At 39.8% G+C, this 20,213-nt stretch overlaps 2 protein-coding genes across 3 annotated transcripts in view; both read left to right on the forward strand.

Annotated features, from left to right (window-relative positions):
• The first annotated feature begins 386 nt into the window (after positions 1 to 386).
• ptgis (prostaglandin I2 (prostacyclin) synthase) lies at positions 387 to 7,702 on the forward strand. Its single transcript, XM_004548724.3, has 10 exons — positions 387 to 754; positions 1,167 to 1,290; positions 1,431 to 1,606; positions 1,705 to 1,851; positions 1,989 to 2,101; positions 2,212 to 2,393; positions 5,927 to 6,092; positions 6,403 to 6,584; positions 6,940 to 7,091; positions 7,457 to 7,702. Exons 1-10 carry the CDS (start codon positions 684 to 686, stop codon positions 7,602 to 7,604), a joined length of 1,461 nt encoding a protein of 486 aa, XP_004548781.3. The 5' UTR covers positions 387 to 683; the 3' UTR covers positions 7,605 to 7,702.
• Positions 7,703 to 8,127: 425 nt separating this feature from the next.
• The window catches only part of kcnb1 (potassium voltage-gated channel, Shab-related subfamily, member 1), a 37,701-nt gene continuing 25,615 nt past the window's right edge, over positions 8,128 to 20,213 (forward strand). Inside the window, exons 1-2 of one of the 2 annotated variants that reach the window (XM_004548726.5) lie at positions 8,128 to 8,360; positions 10,668 to 11,322. In XM_004548726.5, coding sequence (XP_004548783.3) covers positions 10,723 to 11,322 — 600 coding nt within the window. In that variant the 5' untranslated portion in view covers positions 8,128 to 8,360; positions 10,668 to 10,722. The other variant, XM_004548725.5, reaches the window with a different exon arrangement.

Below are 20,213 nucleotides of genomic sequence, written 5' to 3' on the forward strand. Positions count from 1 at the left end.
CTAAGGTGGAATTACCCTGTGGAAACAAGAATTTTTCATTTTAGAGCATTTTGAATCGTTAGAAGATTAAGTCAATTATGGACAATTTCAAAGGGCCATTACTATGAAAGGCAAAATCAGACTGACTTGATATTGATATGGTATCACTGTAAAAAGACTGTGGTTGGAAAGTGTTGATATAAAGTTCAAATAGTATTTGGAAATACGACTTTTGCTTTTAAGAGCATTATTAAGTCATTGAAAGAGTAGTTCAAAAATGAAGATTCACAGGGCTTTTACTTTGAAATCCAAAATAAGATGGCCTTGATAGTGACAGGGCACAATTAGGGTACAAGGCTGTGTCATATAGATCTAACATTAGAGTTTGTAAAAAAAAAAAGCCTAAATTATATGTTATTATGTTCTTAACATATCTGTTAATTCACTCGAAGTTGGCTTTTATTTTGAAATCCGGTTTCCACATCCATTCCCGTAATACTTTGAATACACAGGGAACGTAAAACAAACTGGAGGCTGGCTTGACTGCAAGTCTCGAATTGGAGGCTGGCTTGACACAAGTTTTTCCACGCCTTCCTAAAAAGTGGTAATTACAGTTAAGCCGAGCTTAAACATATAAGCGAGACGCCAGGGGCTATGGACTGCATTGTTCACGGAGCAGCTCGAGTGCCAGACTTTACAGAACCATGTGGTGGACACTATTGTCAGTCATTGCTGGAGTGCTTATACTAGTTCTCCGTTTCTCCACTCGCAGAAGGTAAGATAAGTGTTACAGCATGTTGATTTTGCAGATAATAAATTAGTACTAAGGCTTGTTTACTGTGTAAATGCATATTTTGCAAATGTTATAGCTTTACCGATTACTTATTTATTTTGTTTGGCGCATTTAATCCTAATCAAAATTCATTAAAATAAAGGAAAAGTAGTTGATATTAGATCACTACTTTAACGCTGTATCACTAATTGAATATTTAGCAGTTGGGGTTGCTTTTAACGGCAAAATATAGTGTGATTTATACTGAAGACGACTTGCCAATTGCCTTTTTAACTAAAGAAATCCTCCTTTTGGCATTGCTTAATGCGAATGCAAACCTGTTGTGTCAGATTCATGTAAAGTGAAAGGAAGCAAACGCTAATGCTTTTGCGATATGAATTTCCGTGTATGACAGGCGGAGAAATGAGCCTCCTCTGGACGAAGGTTGGATTCCATGGCTGGGACATGCCATTGAGTTTGGGAAAGATGCCGCAAAGTTTTTGGCCCGGATGAAAGAAAAACATGGAGATATATTCACAGTAAGTTCTGATTAATTAATTTAATACTTACTCTTTGAACCCAAAAGCTTGAATGCAGTTTATTTTTTAATCGTAAAAAATATTATACTGAACATTTCGGGGATAGGTGAGGTGAGCAAACTAACAATCTGTCCTCACAGGTGCGTGTTGCCGGTCTCCGTGTGACAGTGCTGTTGGACCCACACTCATTTGATAGTGTGCTGAATGACAGAGATTCCTTTGACTTTACCCGGATCAGAAGCCAGGTCATACAAAAAGTGTTCAGTCTGCAGCCGACAAACATCGAGCCTACCTTGGAGAGGAAATGGATGGAACAGTAATAAATATGTCTTTATCGATTTTATAAGCAACAAAATTATATGACTGAAATCAGTGTTGCAAATCTTAATGCTATCTTTAATTTGCATTTCTTAGGCATTTTCAAGGTTGCAGCCTTCCCAAGCTCAGCAGCTCCATGAACACTCACCTTCAGACCCTGCTCCTGCATTGCCACAATGGGTCCGCCCCTTCAGAGTGGAAACAAGAAGGACTTTTTGACCTCTGCTATAGTCTTCTTTTTAGGTAAGGCATAATATTTTAACCTAGCAAAAAATACCCTAACATTTTAAAAAAGAACATGATAAACATGGTGGTATTCTTATGCTTTTACCTGTGACAAGCAAAAAGAGAGTTTTTACCGTTTTTGTTGTTGTTATCAGGGCTGGATATCTTACATTCTTTGAGAGGACAGACAACGCGGCTGTTGCTTACCAAGAGTTCCGCAAATTTGACAATCTTCTCACCAAACTGGCTCGTGGCTCACTCAGGCGCGGTAAGTTGCACTGCAGCTTAACAAAAATAAAACAGATGTTCGATGGACATATAAACTAAACTTGCATCTGCGCAGCACCATAATGCAAATGTCTGATGGTTTCATTACAGAAGAACGCAGAACAGTCAGCCACTCACAGGAGCGACTGTGGGAACTGCTTTCCCCGTGCGGGCTGAGGGGAGGGTCAGAGTCAAGCACCTGGCAACAAAGTTACTGTGACTTCCTACAACAGGAGGGGATAAATGCAGATATGCAGAAAAAAGCACTGCTGTTACAGTTGTGGACCACACAGGTAAGAACGGTTTAATTGTCTGTATTGTTTCCCGTTCACACACAAACCATAAACATCCACAAATTCCTTACAGTGGCATCAATGCATAAAAACTCCTCCGCACCCATCGCTTGAATACCATTTCACACAACAGTGTTCAGCTTGCCAACATGAAATCATAGATGCTAGATTCCCCGTGGCTAAGTCACTCAGAGCTACCTGCTTCAACATGTAACTTGAACTGGAGTTCCCATGAATCAGTTTTCCACGTCACTCTGTATTCCTTGAGTGTGAAGAATTACACATGCAAACACTGAGAATGAGAACAGTGTTAGTCAGTTGAAGTTGCTTCCTCTTTTTCTGACAGTTTCAGGCATCATACCAGGCAGTTGTGCTGTCAGTCTTTTGTTTTTGTTTTTTTCTTTTGTTTTTATGGCTAGAGTCCAATTCCTCTGATAATGTTGTTTAACCGGTGTGCATGGATGAAAATCATTTTAAAAAGACTCACATTGATACTCCCATGGATACTTCCTCTAGTGCAGAACTCTCTTTTACACTATCCAGTAACACCAGTATCTTCCATGAAACCTTGCTGAAATATTATTAATTTTGTTTTATTGGGCTTTAATATAAAGTGTTTCCATTGTTAGCAATATTTACACAGGTGTGACTGTGGGATTTAAGGTTTTTCACTAGTTCAGACAGGTCTCAGTGGTGGAGCAATGAGGTCACTACTCATGCTGCCAGGTGGGGGGGATAGTGAGCTGTATTTGGTCTTTGTTTCTGCTGTTGCTCTATGCTACATTTTAGCTCTAATAGTTTTACATCATCGTTAACCTGTTATTCTCCCTGGAGAAAGCTTTGTTCACCCTTAAACACAGATGTATGTAATTCTAACAATGATGAACCTATCCACACTGCAGGCTCTCACACCTGCTGTGCATGTTTGGGAAAGCCCGCCAGTCCCCACGTATATTTCTGCATTATCATGTCTGCTGGGATATTGGAGCACACAGTCTCTGTCTTGAATGGAAACTGGAGCACCACTGCAGTGAATAGAAGGATTAAATGTGAGACTGGCGAGAGGTGCCAGAGTGAAGCTTATACATGTGTTACAGGCAGATTGATGGGTTTTTGTTTTTTTTTTCAGTGTAAAGTGTAAATGCTAGGATTTCACTGAAGTCGCCTACATCGTCATGAGTCTTGCACAAGCTGGAGGTTGCTGTTCTTTTTCCATTTGCAAGGAATCAATATTATTGACTGAAACATACACCGATCAGCCGCAACATTAAGACCATTGACAAGCGAAGGGAATAACGTCCAGCTTCTCATCACATCGAAATGTTCTGCTGGGAAACCTTGGATCATGTCTTTATCACATACAGTGCACACAAACACTGATGCTGAACAAGCACACCCTATCAACACTCCCAGTCAGTCACTACCTTCTTCTGCCAGGACATTGAATGCAGCAGTAGTGAAAAATTGGGCATGAATAGGTGACGGAACTGTTAGGCGTGGCTGTGTGCAGGCAGGAATAGGACCCAAGGTGCAGACTCCGGAGACAGACGTGAACTCAAAAAAGGCTTTAATTCTGAACGCAACATGACATAACTTGAAAAACTCAAAATAAACTTACACCGGTGGACAGACAAAACACACAGCAAAATAAACGGTAGATCGCAACACGGACACAGAGAAACACAGGGCTTAAATACACAGAGGGAGCAATCAGGGAATGAGTAACAGGAGGGAAACACAGCTGGGACAAATCAGAACTGACGAGACCAAAGAAGCGTCAACTGAACACACTGAGAAAAGACACAGACCTTCAAAGTAAAACAGGAAACACATAACACAGACTGAACAAAGACACAGCCTCACATGTAGGCACTACAGAGGGAACAGAGACGTGGGACCAGGGCAGACACAAACACTGAGTGGACACGGGGATATAGGAACTAAGGATACACATAGACGCGAACTAGACAAGGGGATGCAGGTGATAGGGGAGACAGAGCAACTAAAGAAGACAGAGACATAAACCATGAGACAGAACTCAAAGAAACCAAAAAACTAGAAAATATGAATAATATCATACACTCAAAAACCCTGGGTCAACGACCCAGGCATCCTAACAGGAACATGACAAAGAACCCAAGAAGCTGAATGAAATTTGCCAGATCCTAACGTGATCACGCATTTATGGGCTGCAGTGAACAAACCTGATCGGTCGCAGCAGATGGCCCCGCCCCTCCCTGAGCCTGGTTCTGCCGGAGGTTTCTTCCTGTTAAAAGGGAGTTTTTCCTTCCCACTGTCGCCAAAGTGCTTGCTCATAGGGAGTCATATGATTGTTGGGTTTTTCTCTGTATCTATGAAGCGCCTTGAGGCGACTTTTGTTGTGATTTGGCGCTATATAAATAAAATTGAATTGAATTGAATTGAATCAATGGCAACCTCACCTCCCCACCAACATCCGTAAAACATACCTCAAGGTCCAGTGTTTATAACCTGGCATGGGTCAGACCTATTTTTGCTGCACAAGTTGGGCCTAAACATTATAGCAACTGTGGTTTTAATGCTGCAGGTTATTCAACACCGCTTTCACATTTAGTCATATAGTCAAAGCCAATAGCTGGCCAGCAAAGCATTTTGGACCGTGAATAGTTGGGAAATGAGTGGTATGGGGGTCGTGCTGGTGAGCACTATTACCTCACAGTTAGAAGGCTCCTAGTTGGAATTTCCTGGGTTGTTGGGCCTTCCTGTGTGAAGTTTGTCTCCAGTAGTTTTCTCTGGATTTCAGTTTCTTCCTATAGTCCAAATCATGTTGATTTTGTATATTCGTTTTCTGCCTTTTCCACTATGTTAGCTGGGGTCTGCTTGAATTCCCTTGCAACCCTATAAGTGGGATAAGTGGTTGAAAAGATTGATGGATAGATTAATGGGAATAGCTATATAACTAAAATGACCTTCTATAACCTTTAATGCAAATTTCCATTTAAAAACTGCACTGTTATACCTGCTTTGTGTGCAAATGGAAATGTTTTTTTTCTTCTCTCTCTTCAGTTATAATTCCCAAAATGACAGGTATTTTTCCTCTAAGAATCTGCAGCTGTTGGGATAGACTCATATTACAACCTGAGGCATTATATAAGGTGATCTGAAGATCTAAGAGGGCAGAAAGACAGTGTGATGTACTTCTAGTCACTTTTGCTCATTTGCCCTGCCTGTCAATGGAAAGTTGACCTGAGATGAGCAGCAGTAAGAACAGCTCCCCTAACCCACAGCAATTACTGTCTGACAGGCTCAGGTGTCTCCCACAGTGGTTGACAGAGGTGCCTACAAAGCATGGGGTGACTTATTGGCTTCTCCTCACATCAGTCATATTCACACAGCAGCAGTACAGAGAAATTAGAGGAAAGCGAATAATAGCCATCATCAGAAGTATCTCTATTTTAGGTATATATTAGCTTTATACGTACAAAATGAATTCTGTTGTTTTTTTTCATCTGAAACTCGTGTAAAGGTTTGTGTGCGTGCAATGTTTGTTTCAGTGTAATGCTGGACCTGCTGCCTTTTGGCTCCTTGGCTTCCTGCTCACTCACCCAGAGGCCATGGAGGCTGTTAAGTCAGAGATCAGAGGCCTTTCCACTCGGCGGGATACTTCCTTTCAGCAGCCCCAGAACAACCCGCTGGAAGCGCACAGCACACCTGTATTTGGTACGTAACAGCTGCTAGCAGCCTTTTCTGTTATTCACTTGAGCCCTTCTACCTTGGGGTTTAATTGCTCCAGTGGGATGGAAACAAAAGCTCATTTTGAGCTGTTAGAAATAACTGCAGTGTATTGAAACAGTGACAGCAGCCATGGCAGTTTGAACTTTGAACCAATTAAATGTTGATTGCCTTTTTCATATAATCGTATCTGTGCAATGTTTGTTCGTCGCCAAATTACGCCTGAGGGCACCGCTGACTTAACTCACACTGACACCCCTCTGACATCATCCACTCTGCTGTCCTTTCAATTCTACAGATAGCATTTTGAGTGAGACCCTACGGCTCACTGCTGCAGTAATGATCAGAAGAGAGGTGGTGCAGGATAAGATCCTGGACATGGCCAATGGAAAGAGGTACCACCTCAGACGAGGGGACAGAGTGTGTCTGTTCCCTTTCCTCAGCCCTCAAATGGACCCACAGATACACCAAGAGCCACAGGTATTTAGTGTGTACATATGAAGTGCATTAATCTAGAATAGGATATATGCATTAACAGCACCAACATGGGCCCCTCTATACTAATTATATTATGGCAAATAAGCTGGCCTCGAGGTGGCATGATTAAACACTGTGATTTAAAACACAGGCATAATACTTCCCCTGGCATAAGCTGGTAAATGCCTACAAATTCTTTGTCAAGGACTAGGGCTTGGTTATTTATTAATGTTCATTCTTATTATTTGTCTTAATTCATTAGAGGTGAGATGTTATTTTATAGCCAAAAAGTCAAGCTTGTTTTCATGATATCATAACACACACAGCTAACGAAGCCCACATGTTTTGCTCTTGACAGACTTTCAAGTACGACCGCTTCCTAAATGATGATATGACAGTGAAGGATGAATTCTACAAGGATGGAAAAAAGCTGAAGTATTGCAGCATGCCTTGGGGTGCAGGGAAAAACAGCTGCGTTGGGAAAGAGTTTGCTATTTCAACTATTAAACAGTGAGTGTTAAAATCATTTGTAACATATTTCCATTATTTATCTGAAGTTGAAAAATAAATAATACTTTCATCATCAAAGAGTTCCATGCAATTTCAACCTGATTACTCGTTCTGGCCATCTTCACATAATATCCCCCCTTTTTATCATTTCAGTCCTGCTTTTATGTTCTCAATCATAAAGTAAGAAGCTGTTATACAGCCATTGCTTATTCTCTGTACGGACCTGTATGACAGAGGTGAAGGATATTAGAGAACAGTCACTCGTAACAGCCAATGTCAGACGTCCTGTACAAATGTTAAAACAGCCTCAGGTGCACTAATATGTGTGAAAAGATGTAAACAGTTTTTACCTCTTTTTTCTTTAGATTTGTCTTTTTGGCCTTGACCCATCTTGATCTGGAGCCGTGTGACCCTGAGGCTAAACTGCCTCCTGTTAATCCCAGTCGTTATGGGTTTGGGATGCTCCAGCCAGACGGAGACCTGCAGGTCCGATACAGACTGAAGAGAACATAGCACCTTACTGTACAAACTACTTACTGACATACTGTAATATTATTTATTGTATCTTATATTTGATCAGTCCACCTTAAATCCTATTTAACTTTTTGAATTTTGTATGTTAATAAAAAACTAAAGGAAACACTAACCAGCTGATTTTGTCTCATTTTTAATGACTCCGATTTCTTATCTGTGTTCAGAAGTTATTTTCTAAAGGAAATGCAAATACAGAAGATGCAACATTAAAGATCAGTGCAACAGCTCGATTATATTGATTTTGTAATGGGTCAGGATTGATATCAGCTTTGAAATTATTTAAATGCTTGCACTGTAGTGCCGTGTAATATAAAATATTTCACCACACTCTTCATTGGAGGCCTGACCCCCGCCCGCTCCCCACAGGTTATGGTGGACTGCAAAGCAGACTAGTGAAACTGATCAATCTAGAAGTGATCACATCAGTCACACACCATACAACGATGCATCACTAGTGCCTAATAACGTAATAAATAGAGCTACAGTGTGTCTCTCCAGTCAGGTGGGAGCTGCGGGTGTGTTTTCAGATGCTAGGCTTTTGTGCACATGCACATTTACGCGTCTTTTTCTGGAGACATCATAGTCTGACGTACACGTAGCTGTGTGTTTTTGATGATAGATTTGCAGGAGGCGGTGGTGAAAGAGTTAAACAGTTGTGAAAGAGAGCGCCGAGCTGCCATGGATCCACCTTCACAGAGATGCGGCGCCTCCTCACACAGCTGACTGGGAACACAGGTAGTCTGTCCGAACGAGCTTGTCGGCGTACTTGTTGATCTTCAGGGTGAATCAGGGAAGCAAGATGCGGAGCAGGAAACCGGCGGGTAGACAGTAGATCGTGCAGAAGATATCTCTGCCATGTCGGAGGCAGAGGAGGGGGAAATGGATTGGTTTAGACCCTGGCAATAGTAAACCAATAACGGCGCCTCAATTTTTTTTATTTTTTTTAAATGCTACTGCTTCCTTTTTGTTTGTGGCAGCGGATTGATTGTTCACAAGGCGGTACGTGCTGGTTTGATTCAGTGTAGGATGACAACTCACGAAGGTATTTTTGAGCTAATTTTCCATTTCTGGACTTTGTGTAATGTGCAACCTATCAATTGTAATAGCTTTCCAGTTGCATGGGGGGGGGAACACTGTGCGTTTAAGCTTGCACCATTATGGAGCAGGGAGCCTTTGAAAAACACGGGAAAAGATGGAAGATTTGCATTCACTACATTGCACTTTTAGATGGCTAGTACCATTCCCAATGTAGCTACGCAGATTGCCAGTGTGTACAAAGGTGGGGCTGATGTTTGTTTTGTGGTTTGTTTAATCTGTTTTGTCGAAGCTTTGACTTGGATAAAGCAGGAGGAGGGTGGAGGCGGCTTCAAATGAATATTTATTATTATTATTATTGTTATTGTTTTATTTATTCCAGCAATATCCACAACACAGATATAACAATATCTACATTTTGAATTCAGCAGTAGACTTTTGTGTTCAGTTTTTTCATTCTTTCTTTTTTTCAAAATTTTTTTGCATGCGCATTTTGAAACTAGTCCTCAGGCCTATTCGTGCTTGTGAAAGATTACAAACTTTGTGAGACAGTGATCACATCTGCAGGCCCGATGTGTTGTGGACTTTTCCGTGCCCTCATCACACAACACACAAGCTCAATATATACGTTTCAATGTGAAGCTTGTGCCACGTGTACTGTCATAAATGGTCCATAAAAATATTGGCCTCTTCGTCACAAGAGGATGTAACGTAGGCTATATTTTCTTGTCAGATAGCCTGCCCTCCCAAGGGAGCTCGCCGTGATTCAGGGAGTGAACATTTGCTTCCTGGTGTTTCAGCACCATTGGACTGGACAGCGCTCACTTTGTACGACATTCATCACTGCGTGGTGTTCTGCGTCTCACCCACCCACAGCACTGCATGGGCGTCATACGGGCACAGATCGACCTCTGTGGAGGCAAAATAATAATAATAATATTAATAGTAAGAAAAAATGGGCACGATGACCTCTTTTGCCACCTTGTGCAGCCATCTAAGCCATCACAGCAGAAATAGTTGTTGTCATAAAGATAAATATTTCATCTGTTACCACAGAGGAGAGCTCTCTTCAGAATTGGTCAGCACAAATAGGTTGTGTAAAGTTTTGGGAACTTGTTATCATCAGCATTTTTCCCCCACACTGGCTTAAATTGATGATAGAACAGCATGGATGCATTTTGGTAAAGTTTCCCAAAATATCTTTTAACCCCCCAAAAGAAATGCATGACAGTGTGTGCTGGCTTTAGCCTTTTATCTTTCTGAGCATTTTTTTTTCTACTATTGGATGAGGAAACAATTTTAAAAAAGAAGATTGGACTGTTTTATTCATTTAAGTCACAACAGCTTTTTAGGTAGATAAGGATGATTTCATTTCTTTATTCTAAATGTATCTGATCTATAGCATCTGAGGCAGTTTTTCTTCTGTTCCTGTTGTTAGAAGTGTCAAAAGTGTTTTGTAAGATTTTAGAACATGAGGCTTTTTGCAGTATCAGTTTTAGATGATTGCAGCACAATAATAAGCTGGGATTCTGTTTTTTTTTTTTTTTTTTGCCTTGTTTATATGTGAATGAGTCATCTTAATAACCCCCATCTGTTCACCAAGAGATTCTTGTGGTTTTAGGAAGAAATTAAAAAAAAAATAGAATAATGCTGAAGACAACAAGAACAGCAGTAACTGATTGGGAAATATCATTAGAAATAACTTAATTTTATTGATTTCCAGTATTTTTGCATGAGCAGTTCAACCAGTGAACAGTTAAGAAAGCATTTTATGATTGTTGAACGACATTTTCAGAAGAAATATGGAAGAATTAATGTGAGTGAAATAATTTTGTTTTACTTTTATCATCATTTTAACAATAGTCAGGTTTGCCTTTCTGGGGTAATGTATCCCAGAGCCAGAGCAGCAAGGTGTTACGACTGTTACAACAGAAATCAATGGGCCTCTGACATTTGTATTAAGCTCTGTAACACTAATGGTTTGTTTTTATTTTGTGATTCCTTCAGATACGATAATGAATGAAGAGACAATCAAGTGTAGTCCATAGCCTCAGCGGTCCTCATGCTCTCTTTACCTAAAGTTATCATGGAGAAATCCTTGGCCGAGTTAAATAAAGCCGGCTCTCGGTCAACATCATCGCTGCCACCTGAACCAGTGGACATCGTTCGCAGCAAGTCATGTTTCCGCAGAGTCAGGCTAAACGTTGGAGGGCTCCCGCATGAGGTCTTGTGGCGAACGTTAGACAGGCTACCACGAACGCGTTTGGGAAAGTTAAGAGATTGCAACTCGCACGAATCACTGATGGAAGTGTGCGATGATTACAGTCTGGAGGAGAATGAGTACTTTTTCGACCGGCATCCAGGGGCGTTTACATCTATTCTGAACTTTTACCGCACGGGTAAGCTGCACATGATGGAGGAAATGTGCGCCCTTTCATTTAGTCAAGAACTAGACTACTGGGGCATCGATGAGATCTACCTGGAGTCGTGTTGCCAAGCAAGATATCACCAGAAAAAGGAGCAAATGAATGAAGAACTCAAAAGGGAGGCAGACAACTTAAAAGACAGAGAGGGAGAAGAATTTGACAACACCTGCTGTGCCGAAAAAAGAAAGAAACTTTGGGACCTCCTGGAGAAGCCCAGCTCATCTGTTGCAGCAAAGGTAATGCCACGGGATTTTGGGTGTGAGTTGATCATGGTTATGTTCACTTTGACCCCTGTCGCAGAAATACCTGCGGTGTTGTGCTTGAAATTTCAGTTTATTCAAGAAAAATCAAATAATAGGAAGTGCTCCTGTACCAAATATCAGCACAGCCAGGTGACCTTAGATTACTGCCATTGCACGGAGAGGAAACAGCTTATGATTACACAAAATGTATCAGTCATTACATTTTGATTGTTCAAAAGTTGGAACATGGAGTAAATGCTGGAAATCATAGAAAAAGCCTGTCAATGCCATTTGTTCACATGGGATTTGTGTGCTGTTGTCTGCAGTTATTGTGATTTGAAACCTGGGAACAAAACAGGAAGACGAATTTGGTAACAACATAAATGGCTGCCTTTATTTATCGCTATAAAACATCTTTAAAACGTGACATTGGGCTCATTAGCCTTGTGTCCTGTAATGCTGCAGTTACAAAGGACCGTTGCTGTATTATTGCCATCATCATTATCATCAAAACCAAAAACAGACCTTCAAACAAACAGACCAGTGGACCAAATGGACCAGTTGGTAATAACTTGTTATTTCCACAATATTGAATATTGAATTTTAGCTCTGTGCACATGAACAAGAAGCTGGAAATGACATGGAATTCTTTCAACCATAACCCTAACCCGCACCGTTAGTCAATGCATGTTATGCCATCAGCAGGTCTTTCACAGAGCCACACCTGCAACTGCAACCTGGGAGACCACAGCAGTGTTAAACATGAGCAACCTTTGATCACACTCTTCTCAGTTGGATTGGAAGGATCAAAGAGGGGGGCTGTTTCTTTCCAGCTCAGTTTTAAGGGGAGCAGCGTGCCTTGTTTGTCTTGCAGCTATTATTGCATGGGAAATGGAAATGAAACTATTAGCAATTTGTGCCGGCTGATGCTTTGCAGCGAGGATTTGTTAGAACTGTCAGCTCTAATCCACAAACAGAGTGAGATGAGTGCTGTGAGTCTGTCAGTGAAATGTCTTCTTCACAAGAATCAAAGAGATGTAAAATCGATGCTTATTGGGTTAGCGCTAAGAAAGTGCTGTAGCCTACAAAAAGGAGATGACCACTCGGAGTCGACCATAAGTTCTTGTCTCCGTTATCACGCCCCGATACCTGCAATTTATCAAAATATCAGCGACAAACTGTTGTGAAGTGCTCGACGAAGATGGGTACAGCGATTCACTTTGAATAATAACACAGAAAATTGCTTATGCAAAGTGGTTTCGGCGAATCTCTAGCTCTCAATGTCTATATATATCTATTATTCATGTTAAAAGAATTTAACTGAGCTGCTAATTCACATCACCTCCTGGCTTGGCATCATTATATCTTGATAGTGGAGGGTAGGGATAGACAGAAAAAGGAGCAAACTTGACATAGCAAGCAGCAGAGTTTATTAATTCCTAATTAGTTAAAAAAGGACCACATTAAACCACAGACCAAGCTACCAAAACCATTCAAGGGGTTCATGTATTGTCTTAGTTCTTTTATTTATTTATTTAACTGTGGGCTTGTTGAGCAATCCAACTTGAACCACAGACTGATCAGCTGTGCTCTCCTATCCTGGACCAAAAATGTGCAGCAGCCCATAAAAAGATGGTGAATGGTAGCGATTAGCACAAAACAAATGGTTACCAGGCAACAAAAGTACGATTTTATCATCGCCGAAGGAGTGGGTATTGAACAGGAGTGGGCCTGTTTGTGTTTCTGTGTAATTGCACTTCTGTTTAGTTCCTGTTTTAATGTTTGTACAAAACAAAACAAGAAGCTACAATTTTTAGATGTTCAGGGGAAAAATGTTTAAAAACAAAATCTCAGTGTTGCTGCCTGTGTTTTCTCTGCCCTGCCATCCTTCCTGGCTTTCTTTTCTCTGCATTGGCTCATATCTCTCCTCCCTTCCTTCCTTCTTGAGGCTCCTCTGGTATATACTTCTGACTAAATGTCAGGGAAATGTCACATTAATTATTCTCCAGGAGACTCTAGGCCCAATTTGAAGCTTCCCTCTCTCTGTTTACATTCTTTGTCAATGGAAAGTTGACAAAGCATTGTCTGTCTCGCACTCAGATCCCAGATCAGATTCCAGTCACCATAAAATGAGATTGTGTCTGACCGCTGGCAAAGCAGTGCCTAACACCAAGAAAAGCCTTTTTCACCTGCAGTAGCATTTATGTAACATCATGTTAGATCCTGCTGGTTTCTGCTATTCATAATATCACAAATATCTGTTTACAGATTAGGACTTTGACAATATTCTTAAAAATCACAATACTTATATAAATGTTTCAAGTTATAGTTTGAATCCCATAGTATATAAGTTTATATTCAGAGTAAAATTTGTAAGCATTTTCTTTTGTTCATTGCTCAAAACCAATTGTGTCCCACTTCCTCTGAAACCATTACTAAATAATAAAATCTTAAATAGATTTTATTTTGAAGGTTTTATTTAAAATCTGCTATTAATATGGGCTCGCCTTCAGACAATTTACAGAAGAAACCAAAGCCAAACGTGAGTATTGCTGTCATCTTTGTCCTCCATGCATTAATAAATGTGGAATTACCAGTTCCTGCTCCGTCAGTGGGTATTGTGCATCAGATGGCAGGCAACAAATTCCAATAATGCTACTCTCATGTCACAGTTAACATGACAAATAAATGTGGCTTGGCGATATTCCTACTCATAAATCAGTCTGCAGCAGAATCCAATACAAGCACCCAGACTAGAATCGGTCACTGTTTCTGACATCTGGACAGTCACAGCTGGTTAGATGATGTATAAGAAGCCATAAAAAAACAAGACTAGAATTCCTGTCATCAATCATGGGCTGGATCATCCAGAGCCTGCACTAAATATTTCATAGAAGACCAACGAAGGCTGTACAATATCTGTACTTGCCTATGATTGTATACATATGTAGAAATCTCACAAATTTGGAGCATTGTCCATCCTTCTCTATTTCTAGCTGTCGACTGGACAGACAGGGATATCTGAAGAGGGTGAACAAGTTTAGACTGGCCTTTTTGTCCATTTTAAGATGTAGCTTTCGAGTTTTTAACAGTTATTAGATGAGATTCATGAGCTTCCTATGTGACTATAACAGTCCAGGCCAAGATTGCCAATGTCCTTTTGACATCTGGGACTGAATCAACCTTTAAGATTTAATCCTGCTTTTGACAGGATTGATCAGTGTGAATGCTCATGTCATCTAGAAACTTGCGTAAATATAGAGTAGATGTTTTAAACCTGTGAAGTGTTTTTTGTGGTTTCCACTATATGTCCATTGTGAGTATGCTGTTGTTTTCAGTTTATATAATGTTCCCCAGTCAGCAGACAATTTTCCTTATATAATTTTCCTTACTCATTAGATAACAACTATATCCTCATCCTCTAGCTAATGAAATGACTCATGGTTATATGTTCCAGCATGCCTACTAATATAAATTATTCTACTTGCCTCTAATAAAACTCTGTCTATCCCTAAACCTTTTAAAACTTGATGAAGTTAAATTATTTAAACTGAAAGCTGGGCTCTCTGTCTATTCATTTTACATTTGGCAAGATGAAGCAATGCAAGTTTATTTGTAATAATTATGTCATAGATAACTCGTATCAAATAAGTATTTTGATACAAGGCAACCTAAGTTGTGAAAATAATGCATTAAATGAACAGAAGAAAAGCTGAAATATAAAAAAGGGTAAACTAAAATGACTAAAGACAGTTTTAAATCAGAATGTATTGAATAAGTATGAGTGTCAGGATCTTCTTTTCAGTTTCCTGACAGTCTGCTTATTAATCTCCAGTGAGTTTGCGTAGAAATTTGACTGTAGTTGCTCACACAGTATATTTATTGAATCAACTGCTAATGCAATGTTAATGTTACACATATAAATGGACATTTTGATTAAAGGCACTTGAGTAAAGGAGGTATAAATGTTGGGTCTGTGTTTCCACAAGCCCTGCTAGTTTAGAGACTTATTCATCATGAAGAAAACAAGACATAACAGAAGATCTTCAACCCGCTAGCGAGGGAAGTCTTTGGTCAAGAACCAGCTCTTGAAGCTCACGCTCCTAACCTGTCTCCAGCCCAAAGTCCTTCAAAGAGCAGCTCGCTGGCAGCTATTTATTGACAACTGTTACAATACACAATACAACACAAGCACCTCCCCAGCACAAAGTGGCTGGAGAGGTGGTCAGAGACAAAGGAATGTCTTGATCCTATAGATGGAAGAGTTTACAAATTTAAGAAGCACAATGACAACATTCAACAATTAGACTTAACAGTACCTTTGTGAATATTTCCTTCTATGATGTTCATTAATATCTTAGAAAGATCGCCATCTCAACAGCAATTATATGTTTATCCTTTAAACTGTGTCGTTACTTTGCAAAAGACAAAGACAAAAACAAAACACATTCATACACAGACTGTGAGGCATTTTCCTATTCTCTAAATGCCTCATAACAGTTGCACAGGGCACTGATGAATATTTTAAAGCCCTTTGTCAAATTTGTTTTTATCCAACTTTGAGGAGAGAGTGCTTTGGTGTCTACTTTGAAGTTGCTGCTAGCGGATTGTTAACATCAGAGCACGCGTGGTACAGTCCTAGTGAGAAGTAATGGGCGAGTACCTCCAAACCTTTGATTGGCACTGTATGTGTTGATGAAGCAGCTGTAGAAAGAGAGAAGTAAATGAGAATCACACGCTTCACTGACAGAAAGCTGTTGAGTAACCATGCAGCACTAAAGTTACTAACTGTACTTGAGGAGTAACATCCTTTTCTTGGGTTATTTGTCCATCTTATCTTGGTCTGTTCGGTGCAGAGATTTAGGCTGGGATCATGTGTGCTAGGAGCTTGAGCGCCCCAGAGATTGCTTTCACGGCAGTCGCTCTCTGCCTGTCACACTGTCTCCTCGTCAACATCTTCTGAGTGTCCCTTCTAACTTGCCCTCAAGTCAAAGTCAAAGGCAGCCATTCAAAGTCTACTGCAGCCTCTAAAGGTTAAAGTTGAAATAAACTGAAAACCTCAACCACAGTGCTTAAAATATGGACTTACTAACTACAGGAATTGATTAACCACGCTCACCTATCATCGATTTTGTCATCACTATTTCCTACACAAGCAAATACACACTCATGCTCACATATGACTGTATTTGCATGGTTTCATGTTTAGAATGCAGTAAAACCGTATCTCCAGTGTTCATTATGAATTTTAGAATAAATTTATTTAAATGTAAGAAAACTGACATTTTACTTCCTTTTACTCAAGCTCCACCCTCCCCCATTTTTACACACCTACACACACATCACACACTCACACATATATATATATATTTATATTGAGACAGACAGAAAGCTTCAGGAGGTTAATGCTGACATTTAGAGAAAAATGTTCCTTAGACTATTATAATTAATGGTGTTGCTCTATTTCATTATTGAATGTGTCAGATATGTAGAATGGAAGAACAGAGACAGTAAAAATAACTAACAGATCATGTAAAGGTACACCGAAAGGCCTGAAGGGCAGGAATTGAAGCAACCAATTAAATCATAAGTGAATTGTTTTGACAAAATTCACAAAAACATATTTTTGGCGTTGTTTTTGTTTTGGGCTTTTTTTTTCATCCAGTAAATGGATGATCTTTAATGATTACAGCTGTCAACAGACCATCATGCCATAACTAAGTAATCACAGCTCCATGTGGAAGAAACTGCAGTACAAGATTATATGAATTATATGAACCAGTTTATATGAATCCTGGTATAATTTTATTGGTTTTAAGGAAACTTACACTCATTTGCTACTTTTTTTTAGCTATACCTGTTTAGCTGCTTATTAATGCAAACATGGTGAAGACAGCATGCTGAATTCAAACCAAGCATCAGAATGGGGAAGAAGATTGTTCATTTCAGATGTCAGAGGACAATGGCAAAGCTGTTTTGAACTGATAGGAAGGCAACAGTAACTCAAGTACCCACCTATAGATCCACAGTATGCAGAAGAACATCTTTGAATGTGCAGTATGTTGAACCTTGGCGTAGATGGGTTATAGCAGCTGAAGGCCAAACCTGGTCCCACTTAAGTAAACTAAGAACAGAACACTGATGTTACAAAATACAAGATTGGAAAAACATTGCCTGGTCTGAGAAGCCTCAATGTCTGCTGCAGGGTTAGAATAGGGGTTTCAAACATTTGGCCTGCAGGCCACATCCGGCCGCGATACAATTATATCCGGCCCACGAGATAATTTCATATGTCAATCAATAATGACCCGTCGATATGTCGGAGCCCAGTCTTCAGCCTTTTTGCTGAGAATCCATGCAGGCAGGTGTGGGACTTTAGCGAAAACGTAAAACGAGGAGCATCTGGCTGCACTTCAGTGATATTGGAGACTGAAACGCTGAATGCAGAATTTATACAATTAGGAGCTGGATATTTTCAGCCATTTTCCATTATGGAGGACAAAAGGTTTCTAACTTGTTCAGGCCCTAAACCTCATGTGTGTTCTTCCTAGTAGTAGCTAATGCATAAAAATACGGCTTTTATGAAAACACTGAATAAAAATTGTTTTATTGAAAAAGGCTAGATTTACAGTTCAGTGTTGAATATTATGTAAACTATATGCAAAGTGTCTTTGAATGGTAGAGGTGCAGAAACGTCTGCATGTACCACAGAGCCATGGCTCAGTGCCTGAGTGTCTAAATGAGTCTCACAGGCCTGAGTTTGCGCTTGAAGCCATTTATAATTCTTAACTTGTTTGATCTGCTCACCACAAACAAGCACAAGCATACATTTTGGACTTTTAACTGTATTTTCATAAGTTTTACAGCTTTTCCTACTCATAAAAACCTCCCTTATGAACATTCATACTACACAAAGTAATTTAGCAATAAACAATTAACCTCTTGAACCCCAATGCCCGCGGTACCGGACGCAAGAGAGGGAGAACATCTGGTTTAACAGGATGTACTCCCAGATCTTTTATTTAAATGTAGACATGCATCATACCCACAGACACGCCAGAATCTCAGCGAAGTGTTCACAAAACCCTTTCAACAGTCACCAAACAGCTAGAGCAGGTAAACAGATTCCACAAAATGATGTAAACACAACACACAACAACAAAAAAGTGGACAGCCTGGCCAATGAGCTACCAGAAGAGTTTCTGTAATTTTACACATAATTGGTTTACGTCCAAAGAGTTTTGTTGCCACATTTCTTTCTTTGTCACAGCAGCTTTTTCTTTGTCAGGTACAAAAACAGTTGAATACGTCACTTCTTTACACAGACAGTTTCACCGGTCCGGGGCTGTATTCGACCCGCGATGTAAAATGAGTTTGACACCCCTGGGTAGAATTTGGTTAAAACAAAAAAAAAGCAGGGACCAAAGCTGCCGTGTATCAGTGGTTCAGGCTGCTGATGGTGTAATGTAGTATGGGATGTTTTCTTGGCACACCTTAGTACCGATTAAGCATTATTTAAATGCCCCAGCCTACTTGAATATTGTTAATGATCATGAATGTGGCAGTCGGTTCATGATTCTCAAATGTCCCCCACAATCACCAGATCTCAATCCAGTAGTGGGCCTGTGGGAGATTGTGCAAACTGACACCATTGATGTGCGGCGATCTGCAGCAACTGTGCGATGCTATCATGTCAACATAGTCCGAAATATCTGAGAAATGTTTTCAGCATCTCATTGAATCTGTGCCACGAAGAATGAAGACTGTTCTGAAGGCAAAAAGAATTCCAGCTCTGAAATAGCTACACGTAGAAGTGTCCTGTGGGCGTATATATATATATATATATATATATATATATATACATCTTATTTGGGCTGATGAAAAGAATAGAAGGAAAGGTCAGTCCTGTTTGGAGACTGAATGTTCTTTGCAAATTTCCTTACATAGTCAGTGGTAAGTGCAGTAGAAATCATTATATAATTATCATGGCATTGGTTGTTTTAATTTTGTGCATTACGGATACATTAGGTTATCTAATTGCTGACCACACAACAAACAAAAGAAAGATAAAGCCGTGCTAAAGATTTTTGAAATTGTAATATATTGATCAGTATTATTAGTCAACAATGAGTATTATTAGTTAACTTCTGCAGTAGCTGTTTCAACAATGTGCTGCATATTTCATGTTCATTCACTGTTAATGTGCAGAGGGTCTGGCAGAGTTGTGTTTGTGAGTATTTCATAAGTCATGTCATGCATTTTGTAGTGGATAGATCTGAACTGGTGGTGTCATTTCAGTTCCTCAGGTTTACACCGGGGCATAACAAGTTTTAGTGAAGGTGGTTTGTTGGTTTGCTCAGTTTACTAATTTCAGTGGACATGTTCTGTCTGTTTCTGTGATATAAATTATGTAACTATGGTCATCAGAGTAACAGTTGTGGACCTTATTCTAAATTTTTAATTGTTGTGCAAGGATATGCTTAGAAAAAGTCGATTTTTGTTTTGTTTTGTCAGAAGTGTATTTTTACTGATGAAGAAAAATCATGACTTTCGTAGAATAGTAGAGTGTGAGGAGGTGGTCAGCTGCAAGCGCCTTTCATTCAATTTGGAGTTAAGCTGTTACATGAGCTAGGGAAAGACATTAAGACATCACATTTCCAAAGAGGAATGAAGCCTCAGGGCCAATGGCTGTAAGGGGAAACAAATTAGAGATCAGGAGATCTGGAAAACTGAAGACTGAAACTATGAAAATTATTTGTGTGACATGTAGAAATCGAGTCAGGAAAACAGAATAATAAAGAAGCAGATTTCTCACTTAGGGTAAAAAGAAATCAAGTGCTTCTCTTAGCCTGGGGAAAGAACACTTCAAATTCTGGGTTGTCTCT

This window comes from Maylandia zebra, linkage group LG5, assembly GCF_041146795.1.
Source record: "Maylandia zebra isolate NMK-2024a linkage group LG5, Mzebra_GT3a, whole genome shotgun sequence".
Lineage (NCBI taxonomy): Eukaryota > Metazoa > Chordata > Actinopteri > Cichliformes > Cichlidae > Maylandia > Maylandia zebra.

Coding starts and splice junctions, on each gene's coding strand:
- ptgis (XM_004548724.3), top strand. CDS start 684: ATGTGGTGGACACTATTGTCAGTCATTGCTGGAGTGCTTATACTAGTT. Junction 1,607..1,704: donor GAGAGGAAATGGATGGAACA/GTAATAAATATG, acceptor TGCATTTCTTAG/GCATTTTCAAGGTTGCAGCC. Junction 7,092..7,456: donor GCTATTTCAACTATTAAACA/GTGAGTGTTAAA, acceptor TTTTTTCTTTAG/ATTTGTCTTTTTGGCCTTGA.